This window comes from Eurypyga helias, unplaced genomic scaffold (assembly GCF_000690775.1).
Source record: "Eurypyga helias isolate BGI_N326 unplaced genomic scaffold, ASM69077v1 scaffold4263, whole genome shotgun sequence".
Lineage (NCBI taxonomy): Eukaryota > Metazoa > Chordata > Aves > Eurypygiformes > Eurypygidae > Eurypyga > Eurypyga helias.
The window spans coordinates 38032-57832 of NW_010242965.1; the positions used below are offsets into that span (position 1 = coordinate 38032).

Here is a 19801-nt window from a genome sequence, read left to right on the forward strand (position 1 = left end):
ACAGACATACCTCCCACAAAAAAACAAACACCCAACCCAAAAACACCACCAGCACTTCACTCCCCTCCAAAAAAGGAGGTGGTGGTAGAGAACCTGTAGAAATAAAAATAAATCACACCTAATTTTCCAGTTTTGTTAATGATTTTCAGCGATATGAAGTCACAGGCAGTTCTGTAGCTAAGAAAAACTATTCCCGACACTGTTTTTCTTCCATGTTGCAGTGAAAACGGGAGGGAGGCTCTACACCCATTGACAAACTAAGCAGTCGAAGAATTTTGATTGAGGTGCATGAATCAAATTCATGCACACCTATCAGGAGAAGTTCTAGATGGAGTATTGCAGTAAAATCCTTTAAATATGACAGACATTCAAAAAATAAAAAAGCAATTCTTACCCATCGTGAAGGATCACTAATCAAATTAATAAAAAGGGTCGACAGTTTTGTCCTCCGGACTTCCTGTGACGTTGCACAAGAAACTGCCATGAAGCACTCGGCGCAGGCTTTCCTAACTCCCCACACATTATCAGAGCAGAGCTGGAAAAACCTTGGCAGCTGTTAGGAATGCAGAAAATTTGCAAGTCTTATTAACAGGCAGTACTTGTTTCAAAGCAAGATCTTGTTTTCACACTCATTTCCTTCATCTCCTCTGCCCTCATACTCAGATGCATTAGTTTAACATTTGCAAGGCAACACACATTCAGTAGCATCACCCTCCTAAATCAGCTGCTCTCCTGTTACTTATGGATACAGGTGAGGAAAATTCACCTCTCTGAAGAATAACAACAAAGTACTAACTTTCTAACACTATTCATATTATAAAAAAAAAAAAAAAAGGTGCCAACCTCAAAAACCCGACTCCAAAAATATATCCAAGCCCAGAAAACCTATCATAAGACAAAACCTCATTTCTACACCTTTCTTTTAAAGCAGGTAACATTGAAAGGAACAAAACCAAAGAATACGGGTGCATTAATGTTTTACCTATCAGAGACCACATCAGATTTTTTTAAGATTCTCACTGAAATGCATAGGAAGAGCATCTTCAGAAAGAAAACTTTTCCACCTAAGCTTGCCATGGTTAGACTGTCCGATCTCTGTCACCACCTACCCTACAAAGCAGGACCTGAACTGCATAGCAGAACAGGGGAATGGGAGAAACACTGCATTTGGTGCAAGAGAAAACAGATTTGAACAGAGCAATGGTTTTCCTAATAAACTGAAGCTTTCTGAAGTTGCTCAGGTTTCCTGGAAACTGTAACAGTAAGGATGAAATGGTGTACAGAGTGCAGGTGGGGCAAAGTCATGCAAGTGATCGCACGGCTGCCTTTGCTTGCAGCAGGCAGAGTGGCAAGATGCAAGTAAGACAATGACACTCGTTACAGCTCTGTTGTAAACTACTGATGTTCAGCTGCTCCTACTTTCTGCAGGCAAAGTTTTCTGGACTTTAGCTTTGTCTTAAGAAAAGCTTTTTGCCTTTTTTTTTTTTTAAATAATCCAAAGAGAGCAGAAAATTATATTTGCTGTTATGGAAAACGATCCCCAACCATCCAGTCGCGTAATGGCTTTCACATAAAATAACCATACTTTTTTATTTCATAGTCTAATTGCACTGTCTACAAATTTTAATCCAAGTTCTTGACATGTATCACTAAAAGGGCATTTGTGAGAGAGAAATCAGTTTACATCCCCAAATCAAGAAACATATGGAATGTGAGTGTGTGCAATGACACTTCGTTAACAAACCTTCCACAATACCTATGGAAAACCACAACAAATGCTGTAAGAACATAAGAAATGCCCCTGAGGGTCACACGAGGTGTACCTGTCCCGAAATCGCATCCACAAAAGGCTGCAGAGGCTCTTGTTGAAGTCACGCCTGTATTTACACTCTCTCCATGTAAGTCCCTCACTAACTCATGGCACTGACCCATCAACCATCTCTGCCCTCAACAAGCTCACTGTTCACATCCCCAAAAGGAGAAAGCTTGAAGAAGGATCTCAGAGACTGTCAGGCTGATTTCTGCTCCCTAACCCTGTCATGTCTCCAGGACTAACATCATCCACCAGCTCCTTGGACCCGCCAGGGGAATAGGGGGCACTGTGAAGGAACCTCTGTTCACTTGTCCATCCAGTTCCCTGCTTTTCCATTTTGAGTTTGTAACTCTTCCCCTTTACTTCATTTGTTACTGCCCAGATTCATTTATTTTCTCTGCCTTTCTTTCTCTTTCCTTCCTTCCCAGGAGGGCTGTGAGGCTTTGTCAGAGTCAGCAAAACTGACTTCAGAAGATAAAAATCAATGCAAAGCAACATTAAGTGATGCCATTTGAAGAGACCACATAAGCCTCGAAACTTCCAGCAGTCTATGCCCCCCATGTTCCTCCTGTATCTGCCATCTCTCACTGCATTTATGGACGTTAGAAGCCATAATCCTGCCTACTCCTTGCCCAGTGTACTTTTGTACTTGCAAATACTCTCTGCCTCCACAGCCCAAGGTATCCTCAGTCTGGTCTAAACCCTTATCCTAGCTCTAGAATTGGGTACCCCTTAGCTCTAGACTGTGTGACCTGGCAAGTAAGAGTTTTGTATCATAGTAACCATCTTCAAGATCTTGTAAACCTAACATGACATAACCTCATGTCAGCAAAACTGGAGTGTCACAGCTTTTTCAGTCTCTCCTTACTACGGGAATGTAGTTTCTAATCCTTACAGCTGCCCTCCTCTGTACCTTGTCTAAATCCACTATTGACTTGCATTAAAAAGAAAAATCATTTAAGAAATGGCTTACCAGCATTTCTTCAGTGGCTTGCTGCCCAACCACACTGCAGATATCCCCAAAATTGGCTGCACATACCTTGCAGACAAAACGCGAGAAATAACCACTGAGACCACAGTTTTAATACAGCAAACAAAATCAAAGGAAAAATATAAACAGCTTTTAAAACCATAAAACTACATTTCTGTGCAAACTCAGTATCAGCTACTTCCCCATTCCATCAATTTCCATTGGTTTTGGATTTTTCTTTTTAATTGTTTTCTTCATTTCAGGCTTAATCAGCCTTTTTTTCATCACAGAACAACCCCAGAACTTAAGTGAAGGGGAAGGAGGATAACACACATTCGAAGTGCTGTCAAATGAAAGAATACAAGCAACTGACAAGGAAAAGAAGCTTTGCAGTGGCAAGGTGAAACTAAAACACAGCCTCAGTACTTAAATAACATGTCAGAGTACTGGTTTATTTCATCTTAATGAGCATCTTTAATTCCATCTACGCACAGAGATAAGAGGCCAGATGGCTGATGCTGTATCAGTTATAACTGGTTCACATTTTCATGGCTACCTACACAACCATAAGGACAAGCAGATTCTTTCTTTGTTCCTGATAATAAAGGTAGGGACTCTGGGAAAACCTCCATGTCAAATACAAAATCTATGGAAATGCAAGCTACAAAAGAAACCCCGTATCTTTCACTTAGACGTGTCACAGATGAGATCTTACAGGAACAAGTCATTTAGACAAGTGCGAGTTCCAAGCTGATGACACTCCCCTCACAGATAATCCAGAGCAGCTGCTGATACTTCATACCTTACGAACATGAAACATCCTGCAGTCACAGCACATCTCACAAAACCGAGGAAGAACAAGTCTTTCCGTGATGTCCTTTCCCACCATGGAGGCCATTTTGCACATTATCTAATGGCAAGACAGACACCAATCAGGGATGCTTGCACAACACACAATTCCATGTCAGCTAAGTAGAGGCTTTTTCCATTTACTTTTCATTCTGATGCACATATTATTGAAAATTGTGAATAATATTGGGAAAAAATAAAAATATTTTGAATTGAAAAGGTTTGGCCACTTCTGCAAAAAGCTTTTTTTTTTTTAACCCTCCCCCTGTGGTGATGCAACACAGCTGCAGAAGACATTGGTCTTTCGTGAAACTAAATCAAAGTCCTAACCAATAACTCAACTCTCAGAAATTATCTTAGCAAACAGACTTAGAGAAAAAAAAAAACAAACACAAGTAGAATATTCTGTCACCATCCAATGCTGAATATCTCCAGGTTTAGATTAGATATCAGGAAGAAGTTCTTCCTGGAGAGGGTGGTGAGGCTCTGGAACAGGTTGCCCAGAGAGGCTGTGGATGCCCCATCCCTGGAAGGGTTCAAGGCCAGGCTGGATGAGGCTTTGAGCAACCTGGTCTAGTGGAAGGTGTCCCTGCCCATGGCAGGGGGGTTGGAACTAGATGGTCTTTAAGGTCCCTTCCAACCCTAACCATTCTGTGATTCTATGTTTACAAATAACAGAAAGTTATTGACAATTAATATGCTTAAGTGACTTCTACAACTTTCCTATGATTAAAAAGTTAATTACAACACTCCATATTGTGCATATGCAACTCCCTAACCTAAAATTATTGAAAAAGCATATTGTACCAAAGAAAGTGACAGCTTTTCCCTCTGCTTTTTACTACATTAAAAAAAAAAAAGTAATCCAAAAGAATTTTATGTTTAACTTTACAAATCACATTAATAGAACTACTTAAACCCATTTTCCTGTATTAACAAATTACTATTTTTCTAACCTCTAGGGGCTCAGCAGCCTACAGAAATCTTTCTCAAGTTTCAGTACCTTCAGAACAATGAAGACAGGTAAAACTTCTGCTTTAAATTTTATTCCCTTATGTAAGTTTCTTAAAGAAGGTGCTAGAAATTTGGTGCCAAATACAATAATGCCCAGCCTGCTTATTGTTTATGAGTCAAGTCACATTATGAAAGTAAAATATTAATGAGCTGTCTCTCAACCAAAAAGAATTTTAAAAAAGCCAAAACCAAGCAAACAAAAACCAACAGCAAACATAAGGACACAGAACAACTGCTATTTCTCCTTTATAAATAAGTAAATTTGCTTACTGTTTTCATTCAACACATAATACTTTTTAATTATTAAGGTTGTGTCTAATGCAAAAACAACACCGAGTTAATCAACCCAAATGCTTATTATTTTGTCCAATAAAACAAACAACAACAAAAATCAATAAAGTGAACAGACATACAGCAAAGACCAACAGAATTAAAGATTTTCCACTGATGGAAATTTTCCACATATGCAAATTAAACTTCCATAAAACAAAGCAATCTGAAAAAACTAAAAAGCCAACAACAGCAGATGCTTTAGGAGTCAATAAAATGAACCCCCTGTGTTGTCTTGACCAGCCTGTTTTTCTTTACAGCATATATATACTATTGAGTTTAACTTTAACCTTGAATGTAACACAGCATGGAAAATGTTATGGATTAGTTATTGATAGCAATATAATTTTTTCTCTTTAATACCACATGGATGTGCATCCTGGAAACACACTACCATCACTGCAACATCAAGCATTCAGGCAAGCTTTGTGTATGATTTGATATTGCTGCTACTTACAGCCACGGCTTCCGTCTTCACATCGTCATTGCTGTCTGGAGCTGTCAGATCTATCAGAACAGGGCATACTTTGGTCTCCACATCATATCTCTCTATGAGTTCTTGCTCCAAGAGAACTAACAAAGCTGCCTGGCTTGTTTTTCTTACCTATTTTAAAAAGACAAAAACTGAACCAAGAAATTCGAACACAGCTTTTTGGGTTTTGTTTAAATGCATCCTATATACTGGCATGAACCTATACCAACTGCACTCATGAGAGGACAAGTCCTCCAAAACCAGTTCTGCAAACAGTTGGTGTTTGAAACAAACTATGTTTGAACCCTGCAGAAAACCTGCATATTGTAAACTAAGGTAATGCTGTTATAAAAGTGTCCACCTACATACTTCCCAAAACACAGGACAGCAATGTCAAAAAATGTAGTCATGGCAAAGCTCATGCAAGAAAAGCACCACAACCAACTGGGAGTAACCACATCCTAAGGAATGGGAATTTTATTATACAAATCCTCCTTTTCTGAGATTAACAGGAAAATCTAACAGAAAAAAAAAAAAGACGACTGTTCAAAACTAAGATAACCATTCATAATTGGTTTCATACGTGACTAATCCTTGCCTCCCAAGAAGTAAGTTCATCAGAAGAGAAAACATTATGTAAAAGAAGTGACTATATACTGCAATGCAACAGTTTTGAAAACCCCCTCGAGATCTTTGTCTCGGAGCAAACCAGCCAAACAAATTACGGAGTGTCAACAGAGATTAAGCCGATGAACAGAATCCCTGATCTGCTAGCAAAAGAATATCAAGGAAAAGTATGGTGGTTGTATTATACATGAATTAGCAAACCAACTATTAAGAAAAATATGTTTTGGTACCTATTTTTAATAATGGAAAATCTGGAAAGGGCAAGGAAAAAGTGACAAACTCAGAGGCATAAAATACTTGAAATAATGTATCGCCTTGGAGTAGTCCAGTATGAAATGATGTGGAGAAACCCAGAGAAAGCTTTAGACAAGCTAACTCATACATGCAGAGAAACAAACCATACAAGTTTGATCTAAAAGCTTTATTGGATCAATATACAGGTGACTGGATATGAAGGTACATAATTGTGATAAAACTGAATTCTACCAAGGAGTCAGTTTGTCATAACTACTGTACCTTTTTGCCAGAATTTATATTATGTAAACTTGTCAAAACAACTGTTTTATTTTGTCCATAGGAATACAATACCAGATTAAAAACCCCCAAATCAGAACAGATCATGTTAGATGAAAAAACGCTGGAAGCTTCCTTTAAACGTATTTCAGGTCATTCAAAACCTTTTCACTCTGAAATATTACATGGTTGTATGATGCTAAATGGTTGGAAGTGAAAAACCTTATACCAGGTATATTCAATTAGCTAATAAACTATTTCTGAAAGTCACTTACCTGGTTATTCTGATCTGCGAGGTATCGTACCACAATAGGCAGTAGGTATTTGGAAAAAGCATATGGGATTGACGGTCTGTTTTCTTGACAGAACATAGCAATATGAGGCACCTGTTCCATCAGTTCTGCCCGCACTGTTGGCTCTGCCCAGGTCAAAAAATAAAACCAAACAAGGGACAATAAATGTTTACAAGCATACTGCTAGAATAAGCTTTTTACAGTCCTGTACATACAAGCCACGTGTCAAGTGTTCATGTCAGCATGTTTATGTCAAGCTACGTTTTGACAAGCACCACCTTTTAGCAAAAGCAGCTAGAAGTACACTCTGGACTGCTAAACTACTAAAAAGACGGGTCCCACATCCTCAGTAAAAGAAACAAGACTTTGAAGGGAGCAAGCCAGCAAACATTATGAGTATTAAAATCTGTCTGAACTCCTTACGGACATCGCCTACTTCGAGAAACCTGCTAAGCAGAAAGTCAACTCAACACTGGTGCCACTATGAGAAGAAATGAACTTAGGGGTGCTCCTGGCCACAGCCTCTCATGTGGAAAAGATCCCACTAAGCAGGGCGACCAGCCACAACCACTGATGCTCTTTTCTATTCTTTGCTTTTTAAGGCTACTGATATTTTTTGTCAGATGGAAAGGGTCCTGCATTTTTTCCAATTACAATAATTTGATTTACAATATTTGAAATAATAACATGTACACTGTTCACAGGATAGGCATATGCCTTACTAAATTTTTACATGTAAATTGTTCAGGTAAGACTTAATGGTATGATCAGAACCATCTTCCTTGGAAAACTTGGAATTGATACGATACATTAAAAACACAGCCTTTTGCTGCAGAGAAGCATGTAACTTGCATTTGTATTTAACATGACCAATGGCCCCCAGTACTTGGCTTTCTTGAACACCGGTTACAAGTATCAACTTAGGCCTGAATAAAACAAAACAAAGACAGAGCATGGTCTGCGCAGTCTCTTCTTCACCGAGGACAATGAGAAAACAGATCATAGCACATAAGGTAATCAAATGCCTATGGGCTCCATTTATTTGGCTACAGACTTAAGTTACTTTTCCTGGAGAAAACATACCAAAATCCTCTGTACAGTTTATGAATTGCTGACAAAGTTTCAAAATACAAAATTACATTCCCAAATAAATCAATACTGGTTTGCTGTTCATGACAACACAGAAAAAAATTCTTCCAATCTGCTCTGGTTTTCTTCCCAAAACACTAACAGGAACACATAGGAAAAAAGCCTTTTCATTTAAGCTTCAGATGTCCTGAAACATGCGCAAGTTGAAGTCCATAAGCAATGCACACGTCCTGAAATTTATACTGAAGAAGTCAGCTTGAGTAGTCTTCTTCAGGATCTATGTGCAAGTTTTAGCACATTGAAATTAACAAAAAAGAAAGATAACAAAAGGTTGAATTCTAGGTTGGTGAACACTGTGTTTGAAGCACCAAACATGACAGTTGAGCAAAATAAGCACTTGTAAATAGGGAAAACATAATAATTAATGGGATCATTAATTCTGAAAGCTAAATTATACGTATCTCATTAATGAGAAGAAAGGAAATACTACTTTATGCAGTTTTTCTAAAAAAATATAGTCAGGAAATAAATAGTTACCATCCTACTGAAAGTTTCTACTTTCAGTCTCACTTTCTATTGGGAGCTTGCAGCACCTCCTGCTATTAAAGCTGCCTAGTACTTCCTATGACAGGAACTCATCTCTTGCTCCCTTATAAAAATTTGCCAGAGCAGTCCGTAGAACACGAGATAGCCTAAGCTCCAATTCTTCATTAAGATCAGGAAAAAAAGGTCAACCAAAGCAGATCAGCTGTTTTCAAGACTAAAGTTGATAAAACCATCTGGTGAGCACATTTTGAGATGGAGAAAGCCATCGTCGCTTCAGACTGTACACAACCCCTCTCCCAGAGCAACTCTTTTCAAAAGGCTGCAGATGAGAAACAGAGCAGAATGAGGAACCACCAGGCTGGGTAAGGAGGAATGGAGGGCTGAGGAGTGAGTAACATGGAGATAAAACTAGCCACTAAATGGAAAGGAGACTGAAACCTGCTGGACAAGAAACTGTAACTAGGGCCCAATGCCAGCACTGGAGGGACTTGCTCCCACCTTTCTCATCAGGCTGCTATTCCAAAACATGCCCAGGACATGATCTAAGGGTACAAGAAGCTTGTATCACAACACTTATCACTAGGATCTTGTTCTCACCTCTTAGGACCCCTGCCTCATTCCTTACAGCAGAGAGAGATGACTGATGCGGGAATGGCAGAAGGGATGGGGAGGGACGAAGAGAAATTTGGCTGAGGCTGCATGTTTGGCAACAGTGACACTTAAACTGCTTCCAAATTTGCTTCAGGCAGTTCCCACCCTCCCAAACCCAAAACTTGCTGCTGGCCCTTTCCATTAGACCGATGCAACTATTCGTGCAGCCAGCCTACAAACCATATCAAAGAACAGATCTGCCTGACGCAGCTTCTGCCCCACCACAGCAGCATGATTAAACAGCAAGAACTGGCACTTCACTTGGTTTCCCTGTGCAATCTCCCATTTCCCTCAAGCAGCAGAACTATCTGATGATGGAAGCAAGCAAGTGATGGTAAAAGGGCGCAGGACCGCTTACTGTGATATTACCATCAAAGCAGAGTGAAAAGTAAAATGGTAAGAAACCTGATGCGTTCCTTTGCCTAGCATGAAGCTGTGCAAAATGCTGAACACAAACTCTTCACAGAGTAATTGCACACCATTATCTGATTGCAGTCCAAACCATGTGTCTTCACTGCTGAAGAAATACCACTGCAATCAAAGCCAACAAGATATGCTATATTAAGCATATCAAGAGCCATGTATAAAGCTTCAGACACTCGGCACTTGAAATGGGCAGTGTGTTTTCATTTTGATACCTCCACAGTTTGCCCACCCACTGCTAAAGTAATGGCAACACTCCCCTTCCTCATATTTATTAGGTTTGCTGTGAAATTGAGTTCATAAATTTCCTTATGAAGCACGTCAGTAGGAGAGCAAGGAGTACTAAAAACATAAGATCCCTTTTTCTTCAGAAGAGGATTCATGTATTATGCAGCACTTGAGAGTGGCCACACCACCTGACCAATATTGAAGAGCTGCTCACGTAAAGTGAGCCCCCTTCTTCCTGAGCTACTAAGTAAGCTCTGGCTTTGTGAGGATCACAGAGAGACGAGACGATGCAATTAAAGATTTGAAAAATTCATGCCCAGAAATGAATTAGAACTGTAAAGTCACCTTAGCTCTTACATTCCGTAACTTTTAAGTACATGGCTCTGCAATCTTAGGTCAGTTCAAACAAAAAAAACAAACCAGCCCTGTGCATGTAACTGGCTGTGTAATGCAACGCTGTAATTACTATCAGAAAAGCATTTGTGCTGTTCTGGGGAATTACTCCTGCCATGCAAGAACCTGAACTTTAAGCTTACCAATTTAGGTAAGAGCACAGTTCTTCCAAATGCTGAAGCATATGTTCCAGTGTATACTGGATAGGGCCTAATCTCGCTGTCTGCTGGGGTTACAGTACAGCTTGCTGTTTTCTGCATGATGTTTCCTAAAGAGCCAAGCAACAACGCCAAAAACTTCCAAAGATACAGCACTTTCTCATTCCCTTTGTCCATTCCTCAGCTTTGTCTTTAGCTTAGGCAGGTGACAGATCCAAAACCAGATTCCAGCAGGCTTCAATACAGGACAAGAGTCTGCCATTTCAGTTTAAACTTTCCGACTGTTTAGAACCAAATTTATGGTTTGCTCATCACCACAGTGAATGGAGCATGGCAGTATGTTAAAATTATTACATGCATCTTCTTAAAGCATAAGCTCATCCAGCAGGGGAATACATCTGTATTATGTATTTTTTGCACTGTACAATACCGCCAGGACCAGGCTTTCACACTGTATGAACAAAATCTGGGTGGAGGATTTCGCTTTATCAAGACTGAAAGTTTCTATTTTAGTCACTCTGGAAAATCACTGTGTACAATTATGTTCTCCATAACATTTGCTTAGAACAGTATTTTTCCGTTTGGCAGAGGAAGTATTTTTAAATGCTGCTCTTTTCAAACTATCTCCTGAAGGTACAAGTCATTGCCTTAAAGTAACAGGCTACTAAAAAAAACCCAAAAGCTGGAACTTGTCAAAATAAAGTAACTTGAAAAGAAATACTAATATAAAAAATTAGATCTCAAAGAAACTCATACTTGTTTTGTCATTCATTAGCACTTCCTTTCTCAAGTCTTGTATATTCTCTATATGGAATTACACTGAACTGAGTTTCAGAAATCAAGCAAAACTAAAAGAAGGGCAGAAAAAAGTGAAAATAAACTTCAATTTCTTCTCTTTGTGAAATAACTTTGAAAAGAAGTTGCCAGAATAAAATGACACAGTTTCACCTCTCAATTTCCAGACCACATGAAACCAGCAATATGTTCCAACCAACAACTCCAGAACCTGGGCAGACTTTAATCTGCACACGTCAACCGTCAGTTTTAGCTATTTCACAAATCACTGTTTAAATCAACATCCCCAAATGCCTCCAAAATCATAAAAGTAATTAACTGATTCTTCCCCACCCATGGAACACCACTTAAATTCCCCCTAGAATTTGACACCATCTCTCAAGTGAGCCAAGTGCCAACATCCTCATCAAGCTAGTCCTAGCACATACACATTTATATAGGAAAGCTAAGCGTAATGTTTATTTCATCCCTGCTGAGGCTTCAGTTCCCTCTATATTCCCCTTCAGCTATAAGGAAGCAAAGCACCAGTTAGCTGTATACTGAAAATTAGAAGGGGGTTATTGCAGAGCTGCACATTGTAACACCAGCTAATTGCTCCAGAAGAGTTATTTGTAAATGAAGTATTTATTCCAGAGCCAGCTCACAGCTAGATTTATTTCACAACAGCTTATTCTGAAAAAACTACAGTATTTAGAAGAAATTCTGCAAAGCGTCCATTATCCCAAAATGATCACTCTGGAATACAAGCAGCAGTCAACTACTACATTTGTGAGGGGCTGTTATGGTTTTTGCGTGGTAAAAGTGTATACGAAGAACTACTACTGGGGATGTTAACGCTGCTTTAATTCTCTATTTTGATGATATTTTAAGTGCACCGGAATATTAATAATAGTTGTATTTATTCTTACTAATGGTTCTAAGAAGTAAAGGTGTAAGTGCCTATCTCTGCATTTGCACTTTCATTCTTTATAAAACCATATTTTGGTGAAAGGCAAATGAAAATATTGCTTATATGTTCTAGAAAGAAAGCAGCAGCGTAGAAAACCCCTTCCTGCCCCCTCCCCTGTACAGATGCCCATTTCTGCATGCAACCTGAATATAAGGTCTACAGCACAAGAGGATGCCAATCTGCCACTGGCGTGGCAACAGCAATGGATTTGTATACATGCCTATTCTCAAAGTGTACGTCACCTGCATGATCAAAGACAAAGTTTAAAGAAATTCTACAGTTTACCAACTCTATCTCCTTCTTTCCCAAATATAACTTTCCATTCCCATCTTTTTTTTCTGCTAGTATCATCTGTTTTCCCTTTCCCTTGGTTCCTGTTTCATCTGTCCCTTCAACGTAGGTAGGGACCTTTTTTGAAGGCAAAATAAACCTAGACAAGTAGAAATGCACTGTAACCAGAGCCCATCCCTTTTAGCTTAGGAGTCCCCAGAAGGACTGCTATGTCTGATGTGTGTGGTGCTTCGGCAGTCAGGTTCTTTTCTCAGTCCAGAAATCGACTTCATTGCTGACAGGCAGAGGAAGGAGTGAAACACAGATTAATGAGAGAGGGTAAAGTCTCTGTTAGTCATCCATCAGATGCTTCGAGAGACACGAGAGGATCACATCAAGCACAGGAAAAATTCTTAGCGTAGCAGAAGATGGGAGAAGATGTATGGAAAATCCAGAACCATGAAGATGAGGGATGGGGGGAAAATACCCAGGTGGAGCTATTGACAGCTGGGAAAGGGAACTATTAACATTCCCATTAATACTGCTTACATATGAAGATTTTGTTAAATGAAATGCTGTAAGATGTGCTATTTGGCAGGTATTGTTTGTTGGCATTTCTCGCTTTACCAAGAGCAGTAATTGAAATAGTCTTACTAACACTGGTTAAGCACGCTTATTAAGTAATTAAGGTTGTAAGGTCATCCACATTAAGCCTGTGGATATACAGCTTCACAACTTAATGACCAATTAGTCTAATAATTGTTTTTTAAACCCAGTTTATTTCACAAACTGCATTCACAACTGATTCTATGCAGTAAAGAGATCACTTTTCATTCAGAAGAAAAAAAAAAAATCCTAGTTGGTTATATTCAAGCCAATAAGCACCAGTTCTCCAGGAAGTCACTTCTCCTCCCATCATGTCTTTAGAAAATACCTATATACATCTATTTCATAGCACACTAAAACACCACATACATTTTAGAAATGAAGACAGAGACTCTCCCTCTAAAAGAGCCCTCAGAAAATAAGATTTAAAGCTTCTAGCACCCAGCGTTGCAAGCACACCGAGCAAAATGCCAATAATGCACTAATTCTGGCTGAGGCGACCTTTTGAAGCGAGTTAATTGTACTTGTGCTCACAATGACAAAGCCTAATATCAGATAAGCCTTTCACAAGCTGGTACCAAAAAAAGAACGTTTGAATAATACTAATTTACTCAAGTAAAAAAGACAGACATAAGGGTCTTGTTCAAGCTCACACTAGTCTGAGTCTAGTTTACATTTGAAAATGAAGGCAGCCCAGTTGTTTTAACACAAAGATAAGCACTTCATCATTAACAAGGGTTTATGGGGGATAAATTAACATTTGCCAAGCACAAAACTTCTATGCCAAGCTGCTTCCTGGCTTCTATAGGCCCAAAGACACCATAAAAACATCTAAGTGGGAAGTCATAAACAACACCCCTAAAGAAACAGAGAAATTACAAAGTGATTAAACAGCAGATTGAAAAGCAGTACCAGGTAACACCTTTCTTACCACAGCTGTAATTATTCTAGGGAACTTCCTACCAAAGACAGGAGGGAAGTCCAGAGTTTGGAAGGACTGAAAAATACCCAAACTCCCCAGCACAATCACAGACTGAGCAGTAACACCCAATTACAGCAATGAAGACAAACACTGAAGAAAATAAGCCTTCCAAGCAACTGAGATTTGGAGAAAAACTTTCTTTGGCAAGTAAGGGGGTGAAGGCAGCAGATTATTCCCCAATCACCACTGATGGGCTTCCTCAACTGGAACAGCTATTCTGTGCTGTCTTTATCATAGGGCAGGGAATGATAGCAAGGCACAGCAATCCCTGTGTTCCATTAGCATTGGGAGCAGCTCATTTCCATTATCACCTGAAGGGGATATTTTTTACCCAGTGGAAACATACTAATCATCTTAAGGCTGCAAAATCACATGTAACCTGGAACTAGTTCATTACAAAGAGCCCAAACTGCCCAGTCAGGAGAAGCTGATATTTGCCTTTGCCATGATGCCTCAAAAGATTTTTATGTCATGGCTAGCCAGTTGGCCTGTGAGATCTGTGTCAAACATACCAAACCATAGTCTCATGATTTTTTGTGCCTTTCATCCTACAATCGTATATTTGGACCTAGTAAATCTAATAAAGATGAATTTATTTCACATTAATGCAGTGTTTAGTGTAACAGAGATGACATTTAGCTCCTTAAAGTGTTATCAACATACATGAAGAACAGAATTAATTAGTTTTGAAAGTCTCTTGCTCTCAAAAACAGAAATGGCTGTCTGATTATAGCTCCATCTTATTTTAAAAAAGGAAAAAAAAAACCCATGCACCAAGGGGTGCAAGACCAAGGCATGGACCTGCAAGACCAGGTACAGTCTTCAATTCAAACCTCACTATGACAACTACTGCCAAAAAAAGTACCCTACTCTCTGTGACTTGATTTGACAAGACAAATAGCTTCAAATGTTAAAAAACAGGCCTAAGACTAATGAGTATCACCTATTAGAAATGAGAAGACCTGTGTATAGTTTAGTTTGACTTCCCAACAAGATTTTTGTTGACACATGAAGGCTTGATTGCAGGATGGCTCTAACCATACAGATATCTGGGTCCAACCAAGCAACTCAAAATACACAGATACTTTCACCATGTTTTCTTACTCCTTTGTTTCCCAGAACGAGTTAGAAAAAATAGCAGAAATGTAAAAAAAAAAAAATCAGTTGAGAGAAAAACGAAATGCAAATCTAGTAATAGCAACCTTACCCAAAACAATAAACCCAGAACAAAACAAAAAAAACCAAACCCACACGGTACTGTGGTTTGAGTAATAGTCAAGCACACACATTAAGAAGATAGAAAGCAGATCTAGTTCCCTAACACATTTTCACATGGTTTAAGACGCAAGGATATTCTAAAAACCTGTCTTACCGAATCAGGCTAAGTCCAATGCTGCAACTGCTCGAGGCACAAAAATCACAGTGAAGTTTGCAGAAATTTAACTCGTGGGGCAGCTGCAGAAGCCAGCACTACTAGTTTGACAGATCCAAGACAACTTCTACAACGCAGGAAAAGCCTGAAATGCTGCTTTTGCTGACGCTGAGAAAGTTGTCAGCCCTGGCTAAAAACGTACTCCACCCTTATTAAAGGAAACAAGCTGATTCGAGCTCAACGCCTGGCTTCCATTACATTTCTACCTGAACCAACTCCAATTTCACACACTTAGTTGGGCACCAATGAAAAGCCAAAGGCTACAGAGTTGCTGCACAAGGCCATTTTCCCCTGGACACATCTGTCTATTCTCCACACTTGAAATGAAGCTTCCGTAAGTTTCTGATGCTCAAAGCTGTTTTAACATGACTGTGCACACAAGGCACGGTATATACAGATTTCAGAAGCAGAGCTTTGCTTGGAAGGCACTGCTAGAAACAGTAGCACGCCACTGTTCTCAAAGACACATTTAATCTTAAATGAATAGTGATATTTTTTCCCCTCTTAAAGAACCCTTGGAAAGGTACTCAATGTAGTTATGCAGAGTGTACAACAGACTACTTTTCCTGTCTGAGCAAAGGCATTCCCTCAAAAAAATAAAACCCATGCACTTTAAATGAAGACAGTAATGACAGAATAACAGAAATAAACAGAATAGCTTTTTACCCTTGGATAGCACTATGTTCTCCAATTCCAGAAGACGGGAGAAAAACTAACAGACATTAAACAGAAGAAACATTTTCTTCTCATACAAAATTTAATATAAGTTTCTCTCCATAGCACTCCAATAGTGACAAAATGATAAACTTCAGGTCTTCTCTGAGGTTTTGCCACTAAAGCTTTCCTTCTTCCTTCTGGTGCTTCAACTGTATCAGATAGGTTGAAATCAAGCCCTTAATTCTTTCCAGAGCATCGTCAACATGGAATTTTGTTGCAGCTCTGTCCACATCATTTTTCCCTTCATCCACTTTAAGACCTCCTTTCCCTTCACATTTTTCATTATTCACCTGCTTTTGCCTTTTATCCCAAACACCCAGTAGTCTCAATATATTCACAAGCAAAAGCCCCTCTATGTCCACAGAGCCCTCCTACTCATCACATTTATCTGCATCTTGCTTACCATTTCCTGCTGCTTCTTATCTTCACAACTAGTTGCCCAGAAGGGACAAGGGAACAACTCCAGCATTTAAATTCTGTCAGAACTAACAGCAGTTCTGCACAGATGTTTTGCAAGATTCTTTTCAAGGCAAGAAACTAATCTTTATCTAACAGAGCTAAAATAATCATGTAGATCTGCTGAGTAGCCAAAGTACATAATAGAAATTATCCAAAAATGTACTGATGGAAAGTGGCAATCCTGCATTTTGAAAGGGTTTAATTCTGTTGGGGAAAATAGTAAGGAAAAAAAAGTCATCTTTGGAGAGGTGATTTAGTGAAATCAAATTTTGCAGTATTTTATTGCACTTGTAGAACCCTAGTTTGAATACTGAAGATGAGAAAGAATATATTGGTCCTGTGCTGAACACAGGTTCAGATCCCTCATTAACCCCGTACAAGGTTTAACGCTACCTACCTGAATCATCAGCTAATCTGCTGATTCTCTCCAACACAGCAATACAATCTCTCTCATCATCACTGACTTCCTTCAAAGTGTCCAGCAAACTTCGAGCCACCATTTGCCTAGTTCACAAGAAAGATTAAAAATTAGCATTATTTGTGTCCAGAAATACAGCCAAATCAAAAGTTACGCAATCATACAAGTTTCTTAAACCAACCCATAAAATTGTACATAGATTCACTTATAACTCAGTAAATTTAGTTAGCCCTGTTCTGGGAATTCTGGTACCTGGCAGAATACTAAAGAACTGTTAACTTTAAACGTAACATTAAAAGCATCCCTTTGGTTTACAAGGATAAGGGAAACCAGCCACAAAAATAAAAAAATAGCAATTATCTGCCAAGCGGGCAAACAGGAGCTGAATGTTAGGGAGTCAGTGTCAGCCTTCCATCCTCACCTCTGAATTCTCTAACTTGTTCCATACAAAGCAAGACCACACCACTATGGTCAGAACAGTTTTAAACAGAATTATGAACTTATTTCACAAATGAAAGCATGAACACTCAAGCTGAAGATTTCCATAAAGTGATGTGTCACAGCTAAACTTCATCCAAATACTGTGTAAAGCAATGAGAATATACTGTGAAAATAAAATGTACTAGCCCATATGTGTCTGGGACATACGTGAAACAAAGTAGAAAATGAAACACATTAAGAAAATAAGAGACAGGTCAGAATCAACTCAGTTACTACTTCTAATGCATGAGAACTTATTCTAAGGATAAACTTGTCAGTGACAAGATACAGTCAAATTTGGGTTTCTGTCCTCACGGGTTCTGCTGCAGCTTGTTACAGATCTACCCATCAGTTACCCAGAGAGCCCTGAACACTGAGTTTTTACAATGCAGCTGGCAGTGGGTGTCAATCAACCCTTCTCCTCAACAACGGTCTGCAATGGTGTAACTTTTTTCCCCCTTTTTGGACAACATGGGTTGAACATCAGTTCAGAGAGCTAGCAGGATTATCCCAACAGTGGAGCTGGCCAAGGAACAGCGCCCAGCATGCTGCTAGCTCTTGTAATGCCCCAGAGGAATTTATCAAAATGCCGAAGCAGCAAGGGTCAAGTGCCAGATATTTCTAGAACTGACTGACGGAAACACTGTTAGGACGTAGCCTAGACATAAGCACTGTTGACAAACAGCAGCGCTTTAGGCAAGAGCAAAAGCATAGCTGAACTTGATCATCTTCACTACAAACGGTGAATGTGAGCAACGGTCACAAACTGGTCAGAAATAGATGGTTACATTCCTAGTGTACCGGGGAAGCTGGAGAACTTTACAATTTCGTGCCATTGGAGAAATGCAGTAGGTTTTCATGAACTCCCAAAGCTAAGCTGACATTTCCATTTTCTCAAACTGAAAATCAATCATTTAAATGTTTTGCATTGGCCACTTGCAAAACTATCTTAAACTAAATTGTTTTGACATACAGATGAACGAAATTCCCTAAAAAAAACCAAACAAACAACAACCAAACTGCAAAAAACTGTTTGCCTTTAATGAATTTCCTCGCCCTCACTCTTTTCAACTTGGTGAAAGTGCCACATCTCTCAGCAGAGATCTTGATGTGCAGTTGGAAGTTCAGCTATCAAAATCCTGATGGAGTGAAACAGACTACATGACACACTAACCTAGAAGCAGAGTTGACTTGGTCTTTTAAGGGGCTGGACACCTCTGAAAAGAGAAGAGGAACAGATGAAGCATATTTTACAATCCAGCCTGCCTGGGTGCGTGAGTCTCCTATACATTAAACGTAACCTTGGAAAGCAAGAGACAAGTCAACTGACCCAAGGAGCTGGTCTCAGCAAGTAGGGAACCACAATAAACAGCACTACATCCCATCTGGCTCTTGGGGACTCTGGAATGGCCCCCTACTACGCTGGAAGTTTTGAGAAGACTCTCATCTTCTCATAGAGCTTTGTTAGCAGTACCCTGAACTGTGGTGGCTGGATCCCACAGTAAGTCTTTGCTAGTTCCTATAAGCTGGATATGCATAAGTAGCCACCCTGTAAGCTGGAGGCCACAAACCTTCCACTCAAGAGGAAGAGATGAAAAACAAATCCTAACCTGAAGTAGGCATGATTTATTTATTAAATCCACTCAAAGAAGGGACATTCAACTTTTTCCCTGGACTAAAGGCAGAAGTTTGCCCCCCCTCACAAGCAGTTCGTACTTCCCTCTTTGGCTTGTAAGGGAATCAATGGATCTAACAGATTAGATTTAGCAGATTCTGGTAAAAGGCATTACAACAAAAGGCAACAGGGCAAGCTAAGCTCACTTCAGAAAACCTAACTGGGTAGGCAGCCAATAATAACAGGGTAGTCTCAACTCCACCCATCCAGTGTTCTGGGAGATGGTGTCCACTCACGTCCTCCAAACATTAGGGCTTCTGACCTGGTTCTGCCACTATCCCCAACTATCTGCCAAAAGTCATCTTGTGTTTCCAAGGTTCAGTGCTAAACCCACCTCACACTTGCCACAGGCTGAGACTAGCACGTAGGCAACTACTGCAGAATGACTTGAGCCCTGCAAGCTCACACTTCGCCCTGTCTTGCAGTCTGATCTTCCTTCCCATGCAAGGATTGGCAGTTGAGCCTACAACAAAAAACCTACAACAAAGAACTGCAATGAACTACCAATGCACAGTAGCATAACATAAGGCAAGTAGCAGCTTGCCTGGCAACTTGCAGGGTGAGTACCTGGTGAGCATTTGTGAAATTTTAACAGAACTCTGAAGGATGACCTGCCTGTCTAGACACAAACAAAACAACAAAAATAAGC

At 39.6% G+C, this 19801-nt stretch overlaps 1 protein-coding gene across 1 annotated transcript in view; it reads right to left on the reverse strand.

Annotated features, from left to right (window-relative positions):
• Positions 1 to 19801, reverse strand: part of PPP4R1 (protein phosphatase 4, regulatory subunit 1) — a gene marked incomplete at its 5' end in the record, with an annotated part of 48239 nt that overhangs the window by 22555 nt on the left and 5883 nt on the right. The window contains 6 exons of the mRNA XM_010149226.1: positions 395 to 553; positions 2787 to 2852; positions 3586 to 3693; positions 5434 to 5580; positions 6864 to 7006; positions 16977 to 17083. Of these exons, the coding sequence (XP_010147528.1) occupies positions 395 to 553; positions 2787 to 2852; positions 3586 to 3693; positions 5434 to 5580; positions 6864 to 7006; positions 16977 to 17083 (730 nt within the window). The remainder of the gene's footprint in view (positions 1 to 394; positions 554 to 2786; positions 2853 to 3585; positions 3694 to 5433; positions 5581 to 6863; positions 7007 to 16976; positions 17084 to 19801) is intronic.